Source organism: Syngnathus typhle, linkage group LG7 (genome assembly GCF_033458585.1).
Source record: "Syngnathus typhle isolate RoL2023-S1 ecotype Sweden linkage group LG7, RoL_Styp_1.0, whole genome shotgun sequence".
NCBI lineage: Eukaryota > Metazoa > Chordata > Actinopteri > Syngnathiformes > Syngnathidae > Syngnathus > Syngnathus typhle.
The window spans coordinates 7,032,342-7,054,728 of NC_083744.1; the positions used below are offsets into that span (position 1 = coordinate 7,032,342).

The following is a 22,387-nucleotide window of genomic DNA, read 5'->3' on the forward strand; positions in this document are numbered from 1 at the left end:
CATAGAGATGGAGGTTAGAGGCTTTGGAATTCATGCGGAACTGAGCATTTCTTTGGTCTGCTGTGTAATTCTTCCATTCACTGATACACACGCGCGCATGCACGCACACACGCACACACATTTCTGCAGTGTGCGTCAGAGGAGATTCTCAAGTGCTTTCATACCAACATGAGCAGCACTGACACCCGCCATGTTCTCTGGATCATTTGGACTCACGCTCAACGTAGATCTCATGGTGCACTGACTGGAGTGAGGTTTCTGTGTGTGCGAGTGCACTCATGTGTGTGTGTCCTTCTGGCTATCTTCTTTTTATGACTGCATGTGTTCCCCCTCCATCCATTCCAGCTGACCTGCAGAAGCATGTCACACTTCCTCCCACCCTTGGGACCCCTAAAGTATCCGTGCACGCACACACAAAAATGTGTGTCTGTGCACTCTGTCAAATCCAAATGTGTTTTGTTGCCAGCTGCAATATTTATTTAATACAGCATCAATTGATTTTGACATTTAGTCTGCCCCTCGCACACACACGAAGTGAAGATGGTACGTCAAGAGTCATGTCTAATTTTTCAAGACCTAATAACATGATTATTTGTGTAAAAAGTTGATGAAGGCCAAAACATTTATAATAATGGATGTGACTTTCAGAAGAAACGCTGTGCTACTATGGCGCCATCTACAGTAGGCAGAGCATATGACAGCCTCCACTTTCAGTTGTCACTCAAAAGTCATTGCAGGAAATCAGATGACAAAGAGATTTATTAAATGGGACGCATGATAGAATACCTCACATAACACAAAAAGGGGATTACACATTAAATATACTGGATGGGGGAAGGGTTGATTTTTGTGGATGGGTTATACAGAGAAAAAAAATACTGCACAGTATGTAGAGGGCACAAATACACGGGGACACTTTTGCAAGTCGGGATGGGCATAAGGAACAATTCCAAATTGGCGTAACTGGGGTTAAACGATCATGATCATTATTGCCATAATGTTCATAATACAATAATTATAAATAAGTCATGATATTCCAGCATTTCAGAAAAAAAAAATGAACCCCAAAAAATGTAATGCCTCTCATTAAGTTATTTTTCAAAGAAAAATGGGTTTCTCTGTAGAGCATTGAAGGCTCATTATCAAGCTTCTACAGAGCTTTCCAAGGAGCTCATCATTTCAATCAGGCGTGTTAGAGGAGGGCCCCATCTAAAACACGTAGGAAACTGACCCTCGAGGACTGGAGTTAAATATCCCTGACCTACATTAAATCAATATTTTAAAAGATAAGTGGATATTTGTTTTGCAAACCCAAATTTAAGGAACCCTGCACTAAAACATTTGGATGTGCGCAACCCCAATTGCAAAACACAAGCTAATAAAAAATATATTTTAAAGCTCATACAAGTTAAACTGTCAAAACAGAGCAGAAAACAAGGAACAAACTTAATACTTAGTATACTGTACAGTATTTATACAAGCACATAGACATAAGTCAGTGGCTTTGATTAGGTATATAATCAGGTGAGGCTTATAGTCCAGAAATTACGGTGTATATACACACAGACACACACCATGATGTGAATGAATAGCTGATTACTTTCTTGGAAATTCATATTTTTTTTCGGCCATAGGTCTGTAAGACCCAACATGGAGTGCCACAAACACACTCATTAAATACTATGTACACAAAAGTACTAGCATGGCTGGCCGATCCTGGCCGCCAAATGCACTTGGTGGGGGGAGGGAGGGGTCGTGGAGCCACCACGCTTTGGTGTTTAAAGGTTTCAAGTAATGCCAGGAATCCAAAGTATTCACACATTTAACACACCTTTATCGTGTTCACTACAGTACCAGTGTGGACGATGCACAAGAGGCAGTGGCCCTTCTTAACCAGCAGAAGGGGAGACTATCGTTTCTTTCTAATTTCCATTTAGAATTTAAAATAGAGTAGGACATTTTATGCTGCCATCTCATTGCTATTAGCTGTTTTTATTTCCTACCAAACACCTGAATCGCAAATGGGCTATTTTTTCCTGTTAATTACCATCATTTACTGTCAGAGCGAGTGTGACATCTGTTCCTGGCGTGTTCAAATCTTCCATTAGATTTCTTCTCCACTATTAAGCATTCCTCTCATCTGCGTACAACTTACAAGATGAGGAGTCCTCCTGAGTAGTTTCCGGCGTAACCACCTGGCCGGGTTATTCGGCACTGAGCTCAGGCTCAGGGTAATGCCTAAAGACTTTGTAGATCCACTGTGTGTAGAAGGGCACGTTGACGAAAATGGCGGGCCGATTGGCGCGAGCGCAGCCTCGGCCGTGGACGCTCACGCCGATCACGACCTTGATCTCACCATCCTGACACACCAAAGGGCCGCCGTAATCCCTCTGTGGGGGTGGATGAATTAAATCAATGAGTTTCCTGAGCTTTAGTGAGCAAAGGCAAACATTTGAGATTTTACAAAAATCTTGCAGCAAATTGTATGTGTTTGTATGTTTCAAAAATATAAACACTGAGATCTTGCCCTTGGACCTTTTGCCATCTAATTGAAGATTATTTCACTGTTGTGCATTTTATGATAGACTTGATGCCACTTGATATTTGTGACAGGAACTTGGGTTTGATTGAAAGGTTAACTCGCGAGGCTCTTTTCCGACTTGGGCAGCGTTCTTGATTTTCTCCCATTGCACGGACATAATAAAATGCCAAATATCAAAGTTGATTTTTCTCGTATTGAAAGCAAGCGAAATGTGTTTTCGTGGTTGCTAGAGATGTAGCAGAAATCTCCAAAAACACACGAAACCACAAAAGCTTAGGGCTTTGGGTTGCTGATGAAATGTAGTGCAATGAAGAGCTGCTCCACTTTATTTGAAACTCCCAGCATTAAGTCCAAACATTTGCTCAAGATTTAGATCTGTGAAAGCAAAGCGAGGAACCGAGAGCGAGAAGATTTGCTTCGATGCACACGGGGAACAATTATTGTATCTCAGACAACCGAGCGGGTATGAACGGGGGCTTTACCTCACACACGCCCTCGTTCCTGCGACCTCCCGCGCAGATTTTGCTGTTGGTGATGTGCAGGCTTCCCCGGTGCAGCTCTCCGCATCGTTCGTTGCTCACGATGGGAAGGTTGACAGCCTTCAGGATGTCGTCATAGCCTGTACCTGAGGAAGTCAAAAGCACAAATTTGAAAAGTTGACCTGCCAAAGTAACAAAGTGATATAATTGTATTTATTTTTTGTTTTATGTTAAACAAAAATAATAAAGTAAAGTAAGTTCAAAATTATAAATTGATACATAATGTAGAAATACCTTTGGTCTCTCCCCATCCGTACATTTTACAAAGTGTTCCTTCAGGAATGGAGCAGCCGTCCACTGGCAGCTGAATGATGTGCACGTTGTCAGCGGGGCGTGCTGGCCTGCAACAAAATAAAGTACGCACAGTCAGCGTTTTGTGCACCCCTATATATGAGCTCTAACTTGCGGCGAGTGTCACTCACTTTGAGAGTCTTAGCAGGGCCAAACTGGAACCTTCGGGACCGCATATCACCTGTGCTATGCGCACTTCTTGTTTCGTGTCCCAATCAGCTGGGTCTGCGATATTGGTCACCCCCAGCCATACCCGATACTCGTTCAGATCAGGAACGCTGAAGTACAATGGAAGAGTTAGATTGGCAAAACACCAACATAAAAACAAAAACTGAAGTTACAAAGGTACCACGAGGAGAAGCACTGTCTGTCTGTGAGTACCCACTCCTCTCGTACCAGCGAACCCCCACACCAGTGCGTCGATCTGCAAAAGAATCCCCAAAGAAATAAATTCAATCAATTAGATTGATCAAAGCATATCCGGCAGATTAATGCCTGTGATATTTACAGTTTCATCAAATGATGTTTTCAAAGCAGTTGCATGGAATATTAATGATGGTGTTTAATAAGTTCCCAGAGAGCTGCGTGCCCTTCAGGAGTGTGGAAAAATGTGTGGATTATTAAAGAGTCGGCCGTACCCTTTTTGTATGCTGACCATCCAGCTGCCGGCTGACACGTGCAACGGACCTCCGCCGACGATTCGGGCCCTCTTATGGACGAAACACCCCACGGAGGACAGTTCACCTGTGCATGCGTGCAAATAGAAATACAGGCGGACCTTACATTTCAATGCAATTACCGGCAGGGCTGTTCAAGGCTGAGGTTAACATTAAAAATGAATAAATGACAAATATCGCACTAAACTAAGACCATAGTAAAAGAACTTGGTAAAAAATAATGAAATATGTTCAGAATTAAATGATGCTACTATCCTAACTCCCGGTGTATGAGATTTATCTCAGGGGGGGGGGCAGTACAATGATATCATGAAGACACAATCGAAGAAGACTTTCACAATTACTGTAAGTGACTGTCAACTTCTGTAACTGTAGTCATTTTTCTTGGAGGATGACAAAAAGATGCAAACATGGAAATTATGTTGTTGCCGATTGTTAATGGATTTCCTTGTACCACGCAAATAGCTGCGGTCCACAAACAAGTTTGTCATTAACTCTGAATCAGGCAAAAGCAGATTGATGAGCTGCCTTAGACACTCACCTATTGGAATGGTGTTCTGGGATGCATCACCTGCACAAAGCACAGGAGACAAAAAAATGGGGTCAGCCAGGATTAACCAATACCAACAGGAGAGGAAGGGATGCACAAGAAGATTGCATTTACTGCGGGTCAAATGTCACAGCCAACAGGGACCCTCAATTTGTCATGTGTGGCGAACAGGATCATACAATGTCTGTGTGAATTTTCCACTCAACAGCAAAATTGTATCACTAGTTTGTATTCTGTGTCTGTACATATACCGGCCATGACAAGTCGCGTTACTTTCTACCAAAAACAATTTCCCATCCAAGCAAATAATGAATCCTACTTCCTTGACAATGTTACTACACTTAGCTAATGTCACTTCTATTGTGGGTTATTCATTATTAGTTAAATAATAGGAAAACAGACCATAGGTAGATTTTTAACACAAACAGTATCATTCAAAAGAACCACTCAATGGTGGACTAAGCTTTTTTAAAATGTGTGCTAATATGGTAGCTTTTAGGAAACAATGACCACAAATTTGTTGAAGGAGCCCATTGTTCTCAAGTGCACACTTACATGGTTTCACGTTGCAGTAGTCCCAACGAATGGCAGAATTGTTGGTGTAACACCACGGTCCGTGTTTGTCATTATCAGGGTTTCTGCAGTAGTTTTTCTCAAGGCCTGCGACTGTCATTCCCCTCTCGCCACTATAAAACACCAAAAGGTCTCCATAACAAATCAATAGTGAGCGCAAAAACTAAACACATTTAATTAATTTTTCACATTTGGTAGCAAGCAGTCTGATACATTTTTTGAAAGTCCCAAGGAAATGGCGACCAAAAAATGACCACAATCTACTTGGCAAATTTCATTTGTCTTTTCGGGCATGGTTCCTTGAGACTTTTTTGCAGTTCTATTCATGATGGATATGCCTACCAACTGTCAGGTTGCTAGGTAACATTTTTTGTTTAGTTCCGACCTTGTGGAGTTATTAGAGTTAAATATTTAATGGTGAGTCATTAAACTTCGACACTGCAATAAAACTTTTTTTTGAACAAGTTTAGTTTTTGAATGACCTCTCCAATTAAATAAAGCGACCATGAAATAACCGACACAGAAAAGTGCTTTCAGACATTGCTCTGTTATAATATTTTCTGTGAATCTACCCATACTCGACGGATCTATCAATGTTCATGTTTCTCAGGGAAACGATTTAAAAAGGCTGAATTCTCAAATACGCTTGTAAAATTGAAAAAAGTAAAAACGTATTCAAAAATAAAAAAAACCTCAGCCTGGCCTGAAAATAATGACACATGATTAAAAGAATGTCAAGACAACTTTTGCACCCTTTTGCTCACGCTCTAAAAGAAGATATGTAATAAAAACAGGACTTCCTGGCGATTGAGTTCCTATAAAAGCTGAACAAATGCATGCAGATAGGATCTGGCCAGTGGAAGTACACAGCTGTGTAGGCTCTCTGTCCTGCGGGACAAGATAAGGAGGTGATGCACAGAGAAATTACTCACATAAACAGCCACCTACACTCTTTGACACATGATTTTGCCTCACTAAAATTCCTCCACGCTCGTCCATACAGGAACACCACAGTAAGTTTTGACAAATGAGCTCTTATCACGTATCTCAAAGTATGAGCTTAGCAGCCAATTCTCTGGGTGACTCCCTAAACCTTGACCTCTGAACCCCTCTGGGCGGGAGCCAGGGATTGCGTCGGAATGACTTTGAGGTGCTGCCTGGAGGAGGGACTCAAGGTCAGAGGTGAGGAGTGAGGCGGATTGCCCCTATCAGGATTTATATTTAGGTCATCGTTAGGGGAAGTTTCTCCAAAGGTGTTGAGAAGCTATGAAGGGGGTATTATAGTAAAATAAATATTTACTGCATGGAGGATGTGTAAGAAACACTTTCTCCTCTACGGACTCAAGTATTGGGACACTCAGATGGTTACACTTAATGGTTGTGAAAATGGCTGAAGGATCTGAATTACAAAAGGCAAAAACTTAATTGCTCATGCAAAACGACCAGGAACCTGATCATTAACAGAGTGCACCCAGCACTACATCAACCTCATTGGTTGAATTAATTCAAAATAAATTATTTTTTTCTGAAAGGAGTAGATGCAAGAAAAATATTTTTGCAGAATATTTTCTAGTCAGTAATGCAGTTTTGGCCATATTACCAATGAATGATATAACTCCTTACCACTCTGCATTTTTGTGCATCTGGGTCATTTCAGTGTAGGCCTTATGTCAAAATTTGTGCCGTGTTTTCCCAGAGCAATGAGTTTGAGGTTAATTAAATCCAACAGAACATGGCTTTCATGTGGTTGCTTTCCTCCAATTCATCGATGCAATCGTCATTAAGATGAAGTGCCTCTCCCACTAGCACTTTCAATTCCATCGCTTAAATTAATTTTACATTTGCGGGCATCTCCCAAAATCGTAATTTAGTGACCTCAATTTGGGATCTTTGTAAATCAGACCATTAGAGTTGGTTGTAGCTCAGTCCACTCATCTGGAATTTTTTTTGACAATATGTTGGACTGTGCATGTTGTAGCTCATCCAAAATGTGTTCTTCCACACCAAACTCCTCTGAGCATTGACCTTGTTTTGTGCACTGGGACAGGCTGGAACAGATGTTCCGTCCCCTAAACCAAAACAGTTTTTAAGGTTGCTTGGATTTTTATTTTCTCTCTATATGTGCTCCGTGACTGACTAATGATCAGTTCCTGGTGTACATCTCTCCTCAAAGTCAGCTGGGACAAAGTCCAGTTCCATGATGCAATCATGGAACTCTTTTTTTTTTTTTTTTTTTTATCCAGAACTATAAATTCATCAACTTCTTTAGTTTTTTACGAGAAAGAAATAGCAATGTTGATTAAAGGATCCATGGCAATTTAAGACCTCGGCATTACGGATTTGATGTTGAAGAAGTGTCATTTTTCATTGCAACTGTGGGTTTATTTTTGGAAAGTCAAATTTAAGTCTTGGTAAGTTTCTGCAGATACCCTGCCAAAGTGTTCACCACAATAGTTGGAAGCTTAAATTGCTCACAATGAAGAAATAAGACTGAGGTCCAACTAATTTTGTTAAAGCCAGTATTTGTGTGCTTTTTTTTCCTGGGTTGCTGCCCTTTTTGATGATCTCCTAGACTGGCTGCTGATGTCTATGTAAAGCAACGATGCAAGCGCTATGGAGCTTATCATTGTGTTTGTAAACAATAAGCGGCAGGGTACTAACGAGTGTCAGAAAGGGAACGACTATTGCTTACAAAGGAAAAACTGGCAAAAATATGCTGTTTGAAGTTGCACTGCCAGATGTCCAAAAGTCTTACGTTTATAATGGAAAAAATAAATACAGTAAAACAAATCCAGCTGAATGTGTTAGAAAGGAGGTCAAATGTGTGTCCAAAATAGTTTTAAAGAGAATTACTAGTAGATATTTCTCAGGGGACAGACTCGGAACCAGACTGCCATTATCATCAGTGTCTTGCATCAAAGCCGTTTTCTTTACATAAGATTTTTCTCGTGAACACTTCACACATTCAAACTGGTGTAATAGAAGAAGGCTCAAATCAACATTTACGAATTTTAAATGTTTTCTCATATGCTCATCATCTGTCATATGACATTAATGGTACAGTCTGTGTGATGCTACCAAGACGTATGTGACAAAATGGTGAAAGGATTTGTATAAATGGATTTTTGGGTTGAATGCAGTAAGCTGACCTGTGGCTGTGCTCCTCCCAGGGAGAGCAAGGCAGATTGGATCTCGTCCTTGACCGTTCCCCTCGATATTTCTCTCCAAAGCCTTCATAGCAATCTGAATTAAACAACAAAAGAAAGAGGATGAAACTCAGCGAGCCTAAAATATGGTTATATAAATGTGAATTTACTTCAAAATATTGCATTTCTGTTCAAAACGGTGGAATGGAAATCAAGAGTCTACATTAAAATAATTCATGTTGCTAGATGGTCTCGTTGCATTTATGTAAGAGGTTTTGTGAACCTTCTTGTTAAAGCTGAATCCAAGAAATGAAAAAGAGAACTCTTTTTCTTTTATGTCTCGTTATTTTTGAATAATTATATGTCTCATTGACACAAACGCAACATGCACCAGGAAAGTGAGGCATTAAAAATGAGAGGTGTTCCCAATGTTTTACCTCTCACTTCTTATGACAGAAAATCTTGATTACTCTGTAATGCAGATCCTACCACAAACTATCTTCAAAGTAACCTTCATTGTCACTTTAGTACACAACAAAATTGGAATATCTATAGTAGTTTCAGTTTCTGTATCTGGAAGATCTCACGGGAATATTTTCTGGCCGTATAGCATCACACGCTCTTTATATCCACAAGAATCATACCAGACAGCTTTAATCCATTTACACCATCAGCCTTTGTTTATGTGAGACGTGGTGGCGAGGCCTTCCCACACTCCTATAGCTGCCCACAGGGACATGGTGAAAATACATCTCCAATCGTGTGCGTGTGATTTGCACTTTGAGTTGGGCAAAGCACAACTCTTATTGTGAGAAAAGGAATCCAGCCGCTGCTATTTTAGAGTGCAAAGCCAGTCTCTCACCAGGCTTGTTTTGGGAGCCGCATTGAGGGATGTTGGTGCAGAACATGGTGCGCACTCTCGGGTCCGTTGTGAAGCACCATGGGAATTCTTGGCCATCTGGATTCCGGCAATAGTTTTCTCTCAAATCCCTGGAAAGCAAAAAGAAATGTACAGCGAATAACAAAGTCTTCTCACCCCTGTTCTAGTGCCAGATTTTTGTGATGACATAAATAAAAGAGAAGGTTTACCAAGAAAAGTCATTTGAGAATGTTTTCCTACATTATTGTGCCCCATAGCTTGTAGATATGGTTGCACGTGTGAACACCCAATTAGGGCTACCATCTTACCATCCTAACTCATAGCCCAGCCATGAAGATGGGATTGTCACATGTGCTAACTAGCTAGTACTCGCCAGAAATTACTGTAGCAGTTTTGTTATTTCATTTCCACTAATTTCCATGTGGTTGGTTAATTCTGAACACAGCCACATTCCCACTAATAAGAGAGCGTGCACACTTGTGCGATCACATCATCTCAGTTTATTTTTACTTCTCCTCTCAAAAAAACTGGGTTGCATTTGTTTATTAATCACATTAACGGTGGAAAAGATTTATTGTGGTGTCCTTTTTCATATCACAAAGATCTGCCTTTTGACCATGGGTATGTAGACTTTTGAGACTATTATTGGCGCTGAGTGAGTGAGTGAAGGAGTGAGGGAAGGATGGATGGATGAACGAACAAACGAACGGACGAAGAGACTCACTTGCAAGTGTACGCCTGCGGAATGAAAGAGTGGTTGTGGGGGTACTGCGAGTCCCAGCGTTGGCAGGTGAGCCCAGTGGGGGTCATGTCCACCGTCCCCCTATAAGCTTCTCCTTTGTCCTGGTAGCACTCACTGGTTTCCACCACAGTTCTTTTTAGAGGCGATTCTGCAGGGGCAAAACACTATGGCCTTCAGTAATCATACTTTGTATATATATATATATATATATATATATATATATATATATATATATATATATATATATATATATTATAAAACAGTCCGCAAGAAAACAGTCCAACAAATGATACAAATTAAAAAACATATTTTGCCATGTTGGACACTTAAGAGATATAGATCATAAAAAAGGAATATTTGTGTGACTAATTGTACTGCAATTTGCACAGAGAAGCAATGATACGCGTCGCAATAAAAGCTTATCTGACAAAAGTCGAGATGAGAGATAAGATGGGGGAGAGCGTGAGAATTAAAGAGGAGAGAATGTTCCCAGGGTGCGGCAAAGTGTGCAGACAAATTATGAAATGAGTCCACGATTCACCAAAATAGACCCACCCAGAAAACCCCAAACACCTGCATCAACATCAAATCCCAAAAATTCACAATTGTGTAGGGTCCAGGAACTATGAATTCTCCTCCACTTTTCACCCGTGCGACTTAAACAAAGCTGCAGTTTATCTGTGGATTTCCCCCATCACAGGAGATTCACATTCTTTTCTATTAAGATCAGCAAAATCGAGTTTACGCACCATAAATTTTGCATTTGTTTTTATGTTGAGGTGTGATGAGAATGTGACATACTTCCATGTGTTCTGCCGTCCCTAAGCACAATGAGCACAAACTATTGAGCAACTCACAGACAGATCGACAGATCAGAGGCATAGATTCTTTATCCTTTGGGAAGAATGATTAATATTACTGCAGCTTACCGGGGGAGTAAGCTCATCTCTGTTATAATATAATAGCCCAGCTAGCCAAGACACGTACACTACAATACACAGCACTCTGTCTATGGCTTTTGACATACTAAACTGTACTGCCATTTTTAGGTTAAAATGTGAACTCCATATAATGAGCCCATGTTGGTATAAATCCCCAATTAATTTAGTTGTTTTTATTGGCCCTTAAAATGAATTCGAAGCAACTTTTATATGTTTAAAAAAAAATGTATATATATATTTCAAATGTTGACAGAGAAAAGAACACTGTGCTCCTTCACTCTCGCTGCCTTGTTTTCATTAAGACTCACTGGGTCGTAAACTCGCTCCGTTTACAACAAACCTCCATATCACAGACAGCGAGGAGGCGGGTGATTTTTTTTTTTTTTTTTTTTTTTTTTTTTTTTTAAAGGCAGGAAAAACATGAGGGGGGTAAAAAAAAAAGGGGGAGGCCAGGGACGCTGAACCACTAGTTACTTTGCATGGACGAGTGCCATCCTAGTAAACATGGTGCCAAGAAGGCGGATGACTGTGCGGCACTACACTGAGTTCACAAAAGAACTCATCGCTGTTTAACGGGTCACTTTTGAACACATCAGCATGGGTGAAAAATGAGGCCGAGGGTTCCGATCAAGTCTACCACATCATTTGTGGCTCACTAAAACAAATCAAGTGGTTCTTGCTGAATGATTTTGTTGTTGTAATTTTTTTTTTCACTTTTTCATGAATACTATAAGCTTATTTTACCTCTAAGTGTGTGCATTTGAGTTATTTGTTGACTTTTGAGGAACATCACCAGCTGAAAGGATCTTCCCTGCGATGCTTGGCAAGTTGATATTTCCACCACGTTCCACCACGACAGTCTCGCTTTCATATTTTTGCTCCCATAATTGTGTTTTATCATGTCGCAATGAGATCACAAATGGAGCAGTAAGACGCAAAATGATTAAGAGGCCTTAGCATTCCCTCTTTCATGTTGAATCCTCAAAAGGAGCATCATACTTTGAAGCCATATTCCACATTAGATGGCAGAGGTTAAAAAAAAAAAAAAAAAAAAAAAAAAATCACAATATACCCCTACCCATCTATCTAGGGTAACTATTTCCAATCAGGGCTCATTATGGCAAATTCCAGAATTCTGAGTGGGAGTTGATCCAACACACGCGTATTAAAAATAAAAATGCATGCCATTGTAACATTATGCACCGTTTGAACATTTAATTTGGTGACTTTTTTTTTATAGTACCACATTGGGGAGACCATATAACAGCAGCAGTGCAAATCTCACACTGTAATCAATAAAATAAATACAAATTATTATATTACCACAAATTTTGATAGCGCAGTACTCCCAGCTTGTGTTTGGGTCGGTGGTGAAGCACCAGGGCCTCTGGCGTCCGTCTGGATTCCTGCAGTAGTTATCATCAAGGCCCTTGTCAGGATACCTAATGTGAAACATTTGTCATTAAAGGCATGACATCATTGGACTTGATAGAAAACACTGTCAAAGAATGATTGAAAAACTAAAAGGGAGAGAAAGCACTCATATCAAATGTCTTATTTCCATGGAAGTGTTTCCATGAAACTTGCATTGTGCTTCCTTCCAGGATCGCTGTTTAATCAATCAATTAATCTAGCAACCGATCGCAAGACCCGTTGCTAACTTTATCAGTCCACCGAAAGAATAACCTAGGTTACGCAAACACTGATTTTATTTGTTTTGCCGTCTAGTCTCCTGTCTGGAAGTTACTCACGTATTCCTCCTGCCTCCACAAACATGACACAAAATCAGGAAGTAAAATTTAAGAACTCCCTTCTGAAAAATTTTACGCTTCAGAATCTGAACTGGGTTTACCGGAAAGTTAGAGCAATTAATCAGAATGAAAAGTTTTCCCAGCAAATCACTGCTAAAAACACAACGCAAGTCCCAACTGGGATATGTAAGTACACTGAGCCGACCGAGTGCAGCACATGCACGTGACATGACTCTAAAAGGAGACGTGGCAGGCATTTGTACTCACAAATTGAAACAGTTCCCAGGTGTACAAAGCAAACCGGCTTAATTCAACAAAGCATTAAGTGACTTTACAGAGCACTTTAGCAAAACTCCTTGTATGGAGACTTTCAGATAATCTGACGCTCCCACCAAGATGAAGTAGGAGCAATCAATGTTGTCATGTAACCTAATTAACGGTGTTAGTGTGTGTGTCACCTGTCAGGTTGGTACAGATGCTTGTGTGGCTCCTCCAGATCCCAGCGTTGGCATTCCTTTCCACTCTCCGTGTGGTCCATGGGTCCTCTGTAGTCCTCCCCGTTACAATGTATGCATTCCACTATACAAGCGTGACACGTACGCGTACAATAAAATCAACACTCTTTAGAGAACTAATTGAAACAAAATGAGAAACGGTTAATTCATCACTAAAATGAACTGTTTTATTTAATCATTTTCCATCAATTTTAACCTCATTTACCCCATCTAATGGCCCATCTGTCTGTCTTAAAATTCAAATGTGACTCTTGAGCACAAAGACTTTTCGATTTATGGCCTCTAGGAAAACTAAATAACATTTCATTGCATATATATTAGATCACTACGGTATTTTCTAGGTTGCGCAAGCTTTTTTTTTAATAAACACCTCTGTTTCTATGGCATAGATTTGACTGCAACACACACACACACCTAAGCATGAAGGTGCTGATTCCTTTCATGCAGGAAAATCCCCCATTTGTTGCACACCGACTGCTACATGCTGTCTACTGTCAACAACACGGCGTGTGCAGATTAGGGGCAGATGTCTGAGGCAGAGCGCGTTTTTACACAATGAACTGCGTGCGTGCGATACTTTTGCAAGCGAGCTGTGCGCTCTTTGAGGCGAGCATGTTTCCTATTAAACAAGGGTGTCAAACTTGTTTTTATCGCCGCCCATGGTAGTTATGGTTGCCCTCAAAGTAGGGTTTCAAAACAGCAATAGGGCTTCGAATTAGGGTTTCAAGTTCTGGGTTTCATACAAGGTTAAGTATTATATATAAAGTTATGGTTAGAGCAAAGTAGTGTTTGAAGTGTGAGTTTCAAGCCTTGTCAAGGTATCAAGGGTGTTTCAAATGAGGCTTTCAAGTTTGGATTAACGTTACCGTAATTTTCGGACTATAAATCGCAGTTTTTTTTCAAAATTTTTTCACTTTTTTGGGCATTTTATGGCTGGTGCGATTTATACTCCGGTGCGACTTATAGTCCGAAAATTACGGTACAATAAAGTGTAAGCATTTCAATAATATTTCAAAACCAAGATTAAAAGTAAGGTCTCAAGACGGGGGTTCAAATTTTATTTGAGGGGTTTTAGCCAGGGTTCCAAATAAAGATTTTAAGGCAAGGCTACAGGATAAAATGAGCATTTGAAAACTTGCTTACCATATTAAACCAGGATTAGTTTCAAACGAGGGCCAGGATTGGGGTTTCAAATTAGGTACTTCGAACCCAAACTCTTTTTCAATTGTGCTTGATATCACCCTATCCACTCCTAAACATGTGTTTGTGCATGTGGCCTACCCTGAGAGCATTGCGGTATTCCACACTCCTGGTGTCTGCGGCGCGGGTCGGTGGTAAAGCACCACGGTCCATCAGTGGAGTTGTCCGGGTTTCGACAGTAGTTCTCCCTTAGGTCCTTCTTGTTGAAGCGGCTGGACGTGAATCTGTTGAGAGCAGAGCAGCCGTAACGCAAACACGCGCCACATGTGCAGAGACCATCTGCAAGCTTTTTGCAGGTAGCGTGTGGAGAGCGTTTTTTGGGAAAAGAAAAACAAATACACTCATGACCACAGCGATTGTTGTCCCGAGCGGTCAGTGTCCTCCCGGTGTGAGCGGAATTGATGCAGAGTCATCGCCGTGACTTAATGAGAGTGCATCACATGTCGAAGAATCAGAGGTGGCAAACAGTCACACTTAAACCAGACTGGACCGTAAAGCACCACCATCCATCTAGTCTGGACACGAGCATAAAACTATGTAACATACACAACTTCAGTTGGTTCAAATTGCTTAATACACAAAAAATAAAAACAGTAAAACAATCTATTTTAGCGCAGCACCAAAGTGCAGTATTTCTAATTGGTTACTTCCTACCACTGAAAACAATCTACTCTAAGTGTTCCATGAGGCCATAGCAGGGAGAAATGTAAACAATCGCCAATGATGACTCTGACTCATATATTCTCCATCAGGACCGCACATGGCCTGAGCCTCCAGAGAGCCACACTGTGAGCCAAGTAGGGTTTTTCCAAGTGATGACTGAAAGACAATCTCTGAACTGGTGGTTCTTTGGAAAAATGTATCCAAATGCCATCTGGATACGTCAGTAAAATATCTTTCTTGACTGTTTTAGTACCGTTCCGACATGAAAGAAACAATTACCTCGTATGGCGACGCAAGAATACGTGGTCACATGAAGGGGTATACTGTGAATATTCACCTGTGTTGGACATCCCGTTACAAAACTTAATCATCAACGCAGGGTGCCGACAGCCCCTGTCACCCGGAAAAACATTGCCAAGTATGGCTGCTGTCAAGCTACCAAAGTAAATTGGTGAGGTCTGGACCCCACGACGTAATACAAACGTCGATTGCTCCACACTATTATAGTTAATTGCCCAAGGGGGGGTGGCCATCACGTGGTTTGAGCATCCTGAAAATACAACGGCCGTTTAGAAAAATCCATACATTTTCCCCAAATTTCCCGATGGCCACTACATCTCTGGTCTCAAAGCAGAAAATACACCATAAATACACCGTAGTAGCCATACTAGTTTCATTATAGCCTTGTCTAGCGTCCTCCCGTGTTAAGCTGAAGTCAAAATTGAAAGTTATTATTATCCTCTGTATCCGAACAGGAACAATTACCAATTTTTCTCTTTTTATCAGTCGCTCCCAACAGTCTCAATTGATGACACGTTTGAACCTGGTTTTGTTATTTTAGGTATTTTCCCTTGGGCCAAGCCACCTACCTCCACTGCAACTAGGCTCTTATACTGAACATAAGCATAGAATCCCTTTCGATGACTCACCTGTGTTTAAGACTTTCACCATAGCACAGTGGAGAAACAATGTTTTACTCCTTGCATGACTAAAATCTTCTTTAATGGGCTTGTTATATTTTTACAGGGCATCCGATTAGAAAAATGGTGCTTTATCTGGAAATGTAACTCGGTGGGGAGGTACTTCCAGCTTCCACCCTATGCTGTTATGTAGATATAATCCTGTTTACAGACGCTCATATTTGGGTAAACAGAAAGCCTGCAGCAAAAACTGACGTTTGCATTTTTGATGAAGCACTGCACCCCGGGTGCTCCTACGCTCTTACGCTCTTACTGTATATCGTGCACACAGGAATGCATCGCGGCCGACGGCTACTGACTAATTGCATCACTAACCAGACAAAACCAACACAACTATATAAATCTACATTAAATGGTTCTTACTTGTGTTCATGAGGAATAGGGGAAATCCAAGCCTGGCACTGTATCCCACTAACTGTCGCTGATCTTCGACCCCTGTAGCTCTCACCAGTACCCGTGATGCACTCACGAACGTAGTCTGAAAAAAAAAAAAAAAAAAGAATCGGAATATTTACAATCTTGCTTTAATGAGTCAAATGTGTTTGCATGAAGACTTTCCACATGTGTTGTGCATTTAAAGTTGTTTGTAGGGCGAGAGGAATTCCCATCGTTCACACAAAAGGTCGCGTAATGGCACAAAATGAAGCATAATGTGCTGCGACACAATAAACAACGACATCGGTCCTTGCCCTTCCCTTGTTTATCTCTCAAGGGAAGATGTCTTTACAAGGCTAAAAATACTTGTGGGTTGTTGTTGTTTTTGCCCATTTCAGACAGCAATAGCAACTTTGTGTGGGATCGTCACCTTTCTTTTGATACAGTTGGACGTTCAAGTCGTGTTGCGTCTGGGCGACGGGCGAGTTGCGGTCAAAAGACAGCCACTGGCATTTCCCGTTTTGGTAATCATAGAGGAACGCTCTGGACACAAATAAACAAACGAGACAGTGAGAAGGAAAAAAAGAAAGTGGCAAAGTGAAGCATACAGGCAACATTCCATTCAATTACCCTAATAAAAGGAGCCTGCTAAACTTGAAAAATACCTGAGTGAGAAAATTTGAAAAACAAGGCCCTCTTGAAGTGGTTTTGTTCTTTTATCATCATTAAGAACAGGCCAAATTATTTTAGGCCTGTCTTGGAGACATGTGAAAATTTACTTTCGATATGGTTACAAATCCAAAAATCCTTAGCCCCCCAAAGCTAGTTTCACTTAAAACCATGACATTTGATGGGCATGTTTATCATGAATAGATGCAGAAAAAAGTCTCAAGCTGCCACATCCAAAACAACAGACATTCTTTTGTATGAAGAGTTAATTGAGGGTCTATTCGACCATATCTGCAGATGCATAAGAATACATTTTCCAAACTATGTTTTTCCATTGCTACCATATTATGTATTGTACACACAGAAGTGGCGCTAAATTGGGACGAATTTCAATTGTTGTCATTGCGGATGGATTGTGCATTACAGTTTGGTGACTCTCCATAAAACTACAAAACTCTCATTTAATCTTTGAATGGTGCAATAGAAAACTGGTCATTTTGTCTATTTCCAGTGGAACTTCAAATGGGATTTTTTTTCCCCAATTGCTATGAAAAATATTACTTTTTGTCATCAATTATGGATAAAGCATTGTGGGAAACTTTGATGACTCGCCAGGAAACATGAAAATCAATTTGAAGTCTTTGAAAATTCTGTTTCAAAAGCCAGTTTGACTTTGCCACATACAAAATTGGCCTATCATGAGAAGATGGATTCAAAAATCTGATAAACCCTTGCACAAAAAGACACAAAAGGTCTGACGTTTCGTTATGAAGTTGAAGGGCTTGTGCATAACGTCCACACTTTCAGTGGTAATACAACAGCATTTCATTGTAGGCATTACCTGCAGGTGAAAGGGAGTTTTCTGTTGCGGCTGCAGGTTCGAGCACACTTGGCCATGCCGACCTTCCGGCTTTTGGTCAAAAGGGAGGGGCTTGAGGATGTGGCAACCAGGCGCACGCCATCAGTCCTCTGGTAGTCCTGCAGTGCATTTCTTCGGCCCTCTGATACAAAGACACCGCATAAAATATGCATTGGACAACAGACAAGTGGTCAGGACAGGCAGCAAACAGGGCTAGATGGGTCAATACACAGGCCGGGTCGGTAATGGGAGTCAGGCAGACCGGGAGCAGTGAGCGAGCAAGCGGCATCTTGGGACGAGATAGCGGGGTTTGAATAGGAAGGTTCATTAGCGGGTGACAGGTGTGGATGAATAACTTGATGGGAAGGGTGTGGCTATGAGCGATTGAGGTCAATGTTGATAGTGAGTTACAGATGCCGCAGGCCCATGGAAATGTCTTATGTTTAACGTTGTCGTCACAGATTGCAGTGATGTGGGTCGTACAGTGAAATGTTCTTAATAGTAAACCACTTAAATTTACATCGTATTTGGTCGGCAAGTGTTCAAAATGGACCATGGACACATTATTATGATGAGACAGTAGAACCACAAGTGGACGTGGATGACACATCCAACTGTTGTAGCATGTTGCAATTTAGTGTACGTGCCAGATTTATATTTGCGAAATGCAGCGACTGATCACAGCTTTAAACAATACGAGGAGAAGCGGTTCATGTAATAGATGAGTGGATATGAATCATAAACAGCTGTAGACGTACAGTCACTATCTGGCTATTTATTTATTTATTTATTTATTTATTTATTTATTTATTTATTTATTTATTTATTTATTTATTTGTTTGTTTATTTGTTTATTTGTTTATGTATTTATGTCTTTATGTCTTTATTTATTTATTTATTTATTTATTTATTTATTTATTTATTTATTTATTTATTTATTTATTTATTTATTTTTGTTTGTTTGTTTGTTTGTTCATTCATATATTTAGTTGTTTGTTCGTTTGTTTATGCATTAATCGATCATCCATTCATCCATTCATTCATTCATTCATTCATTCATTCATTCATTCATTCATAAGAACTTTACGTCAGGGACGCAAACTGAAGAGTGATCCACCCTGTCGTAGTCACCAGCCAGTTTCAGTACACATATTGAAAAACAAGTATTCAGATACCCATTGATGACGACGTTTTTATGTTGAAATAAATTCACTTGTGTGTCGCTACTCAATGTGTCATTGCCGCACACACTGAGGGCCTACAATATACAGCGGTGTCTTAAGATACGAGTGGCTTGGCTTATGGATTTTTTGATACGAGTTTAGCAGATGTTTTTTTCTCGTTCTTCGGACACCTACTGATGATGGCAGCAGCAAAGTTCACAACATCGAGCAACCATCAATTAATGGTATCCTTTAAGTTGAAGAACAATATCATTGAAGAACAATAATGGCTGTAATGCATTCATGAACTGCCAATAAACCCATCAGAAATAGGAAGGACAATGCATTAGGTAGAGTTGTTTTTTTGTGCATCCATCTTCTTGTATAAATATAATTTGTGGCACACATTTTTGGACTGTGGGTTTTATGCAGTACAATATTAAGAATGTGATTTACAATATGTGAGTCTTAGGATACGATCATGGTCATGGAATTAATTAAACTCATTTCAAGGCAACATTATATATTTTTTTTATCTGGTTAAAAGAAGATTAATACCACCTCGGTGACCCCTTGACCGCCAATGAGCATTACTGCCACCTGCAGCTCAGATGAAGCTAATATGACGCAATAACCAAGGGACCATTTGATATAACCTCATCGAAACTGAGGAACGTTTTATCATATTTGGTGCATTGGGAAAATTCAAGTACTCCTTAAATACCAAAATGAACTTGATAAAAATAAAACTGTGGTTTGCGCAAAATACTAACTTGGCAATATATACATACAATAGCATTGTGGAACATAAATCTATTTGAATTGTATTCTTAGCCCAACAACATGGTTGTTTGTCATGTTGGAATGTTTCCATAAATCAGGAAACAAAAGACAAACAATTTGGTAGCAGTATGTTGAAAATGTTGTCAAAAAATATACGATGACAATAAATTACAACAATAAAAACTTTATAAAACATGAAAGAGTTTTATTGTGACAGACTCGTCCTTAATTAAACCTTAACTAATATAGAGTAACTCATGTAATCCGAGGTTTCTACCAACACATGCATGGATACGCGCGCGCGCACGCGCATAATAATGATGACGCATGCAAATCAATGACACAAAGCGGTCAAGACGAGTCATAACTTCGGTTCCTCCGCTCACGCAAACACGAACGCGCACGCAAGTGCCTTCTTGTGCGTCTACGAAGACGCATTTAACATGCGCAAGGTACAAATTGACACTCGTGAAGCGGTCACGTGGGGCATTTGTGGACCATTACAGCAAGGATTCAGGGTAAAAGATAAATAAATCTATCTGCACAAATGCATCGGAATTGTTCTTATCAGCTCGGCTGGAGGATCACTGAATACTTTCACTTGGTCGTGCGCCACGGCAAGAAAAAGCAACCCACGGTCAAACTTACCTGAGTAGGACAGCACGGAGAGAGTCAGCAGTAGCTTGTAAATCCACATCGCAATCCACGTTTCATGAACCAAACAAAAAACTCAGCAATGAGAAAGAAAAGAGCTCAAAGTACAAGAGGAGTCCGACGCTCACTGGAAGATGTTGCCTCCACCACTGCGCAGAGGATGCGTCTCCTCTCCTCCAAGTATTTCTTCCTCGGCTCCTCCACCCCCTCCTCCTCCTCCTCCTCATCCCTCCCTCTACGTCTCGCGCCCACCCCATTAACTTCTTATTTCGACCTTCTTAATCCTTAACTGAAAAGTCATATTGAAGTTACAAAACACCATTCCCCATCATCACATAATTATTTTTGAAAGCAACAACAATCTCCCCACAGATTTACTGGAACACCGAAATTCTTGCTGAAAGTTAAAATAACTCAATGACAAATAAGCAACATAAGGACTCACAATTTCACATTTTATGGGCAGAATTTGTGGGGCACAATATTTATTTTGCCACAATTGAATAAAAACAGCACTTTCAACTTCCTAAATGTGTTTACACTACAGCTTGTCTTTCAGTTGGTCCTGATAAGAAGTACGGTGGTTATAGTGGGGGTGATGGGGGTGCGTCCTGGATGAAAACATCCTAATGCCTGATGAGTGCCATCTCTACCTCCAGTGATGACAGTGTGAGATAGGAAATGACCTTAGTATGTCCCCCAGACATCGCACCAAGGGTTTCCATAGCTTCTGTGAACTCGCAGGCTAAGTGCCCATCATATAATTACAAAATTAAAGTGAGGGATGGATGGATGGATGGATGGATGGATGGATGGATGGATGGATGGATGGATGGATGGATGGATGGATGGATGAATGGATGGATGGAGGGGGAGACTTCTGACTCAATTTCCCCCTTGTTCAAGTGACTAATTTTCTGCTGCTTACTGAAAATAGTCGCTGGCCGTAATAAACAAGTGTGCATGAGTCACACACTTTCACCGCAGTGTCTCTTTATGTCTCAATTTTCAATATTTAAAGTAACAGACTACAAATGAGTTTACAGATTTTGCAGAGATGCTTTTGTGTTTCATGCTATAGACCAGACCTGAGCAAACGACAAGTGAGAAAATGTAACTTTGAGTACTTTGTGTTTATCGCATATGGGGAAAAAAGGATAGACTGGAATACACATTACCTGAAGAGACAAAAATACAGATTTATCAAATGAACAAAATGGTCAATACTAACTAGTGACAGCAGTATCAAAGGAATCTACTGTAGCAGACTCCATTTTGTAACTTTGGGACAGCAGGGGCTTTTTAAGTGTTAGAGTATAAAAGGACTCCTGCTAATGAACCTTTTCTTGCGCTTTATTGTGTGTGTGTGTGTGTTTGTTTTTAGGTTTGTGATGACAGTAGACGCAGATGCAGTAAACACAGATACGCCGTGTTAAGAGATCCTGTCGCTTAAAACAAACACACGCTTCCTGTTGTCCGGGCGCGAGATTGAGGCCGCTGCTCGTAATTGAGGTCTGCTGACAGTTACGGTAAGATGAATCAAACACATGCACACACACTCTTCCCCCACAAGTATTTTGTGACATAACTTGTGTCACATTGTATTTCCCTTTTGTTTTGCAGGAGGCATAATATTTAAAAATGAAACTATCTGTCAAAAAATGGATTTGGATTTCATTATAGTTCACTTTTGTGCACCGATTGTCAAAGTGTCACTTGTGATCCTTGCGTCATCAATCACACATAACCAGCAGGGAAAAAAAAGCCATCCGTCATTTAGGTAGCATTTAAAATTCAACAATGTTGTCCTGGAAATAACTTTTTTCATGTCATACTTTCAGTCATGGACAGAAATGTCGAAATCTCAGCCTTTTGTCGGCCTTGCTCTTGTGTT

General features: G+C 40.4%; 1 protein-coding gene across 1 annotated transcript; it reads right to left on the bottom strand.

The window, feature by feature from the left end:
* Positions 1-743: 743 nt before the first annotated feature.
* Positions 744-20,684, bottom strand: hgfb (hepatocyte growth factor b). The gene is made up of 18 exons (XM_061283831.1): positions 20,488-20,684; positions 17,876-18,035; positions 16,796-16,908; positions 16,354-16,468; positions 14,429-14,571; positions 13,091-13,211; positions 12,205-12,323; positions 9,923-10,088; positions 9,181-9,308; positions 8,322-8,415; positions 5,155-5,285; positions 4,591-4,620; positions 4,011-4,116; positions 3,722-3,796; positions 3,504-3,650; positions 3,316-3,422; positions 3,025-3,167; positions 744-2,390 (listed from the first exon to the last, which is right to left on the bottom strand). Exons 1-18 carry the CDS (start codon positions 20,534-20,536, stop codon positions 2,205-2,207), a joined length of 2,133 nt encoding a protein of 710 aa, XP_061139815.1. The 5' UTR covers positions 20,537-20,684; the 3' UTR covers positions 744-2,204.
* Between the last annotated feature and the right edge of the window lie 1,703 nt (positions 20,685-22,387).

Bases quoted from the DNA above. Each gene is read 5' to 3' on its own strand.
- hgfb (XM_061283831.1), bottom strand. From the start codon at position 20,536: ATGTGGATTTACAAGCTACTGCTGACTCTCTCCGTGCTGTCCTACTCA. The intron at 14,572-16,353 runs GTAAGAACCATT...TGCTCTCAACAG, and splicing joins CCTATTCCTCATGAACACAA to ATTCACGTCCAGCCGCTTCA. The intron at 9,309-9,922 runs GTGAGTCTCTTC...TTTGCTTTCCAG, and splicing joins CCGCAGGCGTACACTTGCAA to GGATTTGAGAGAAAACTATT.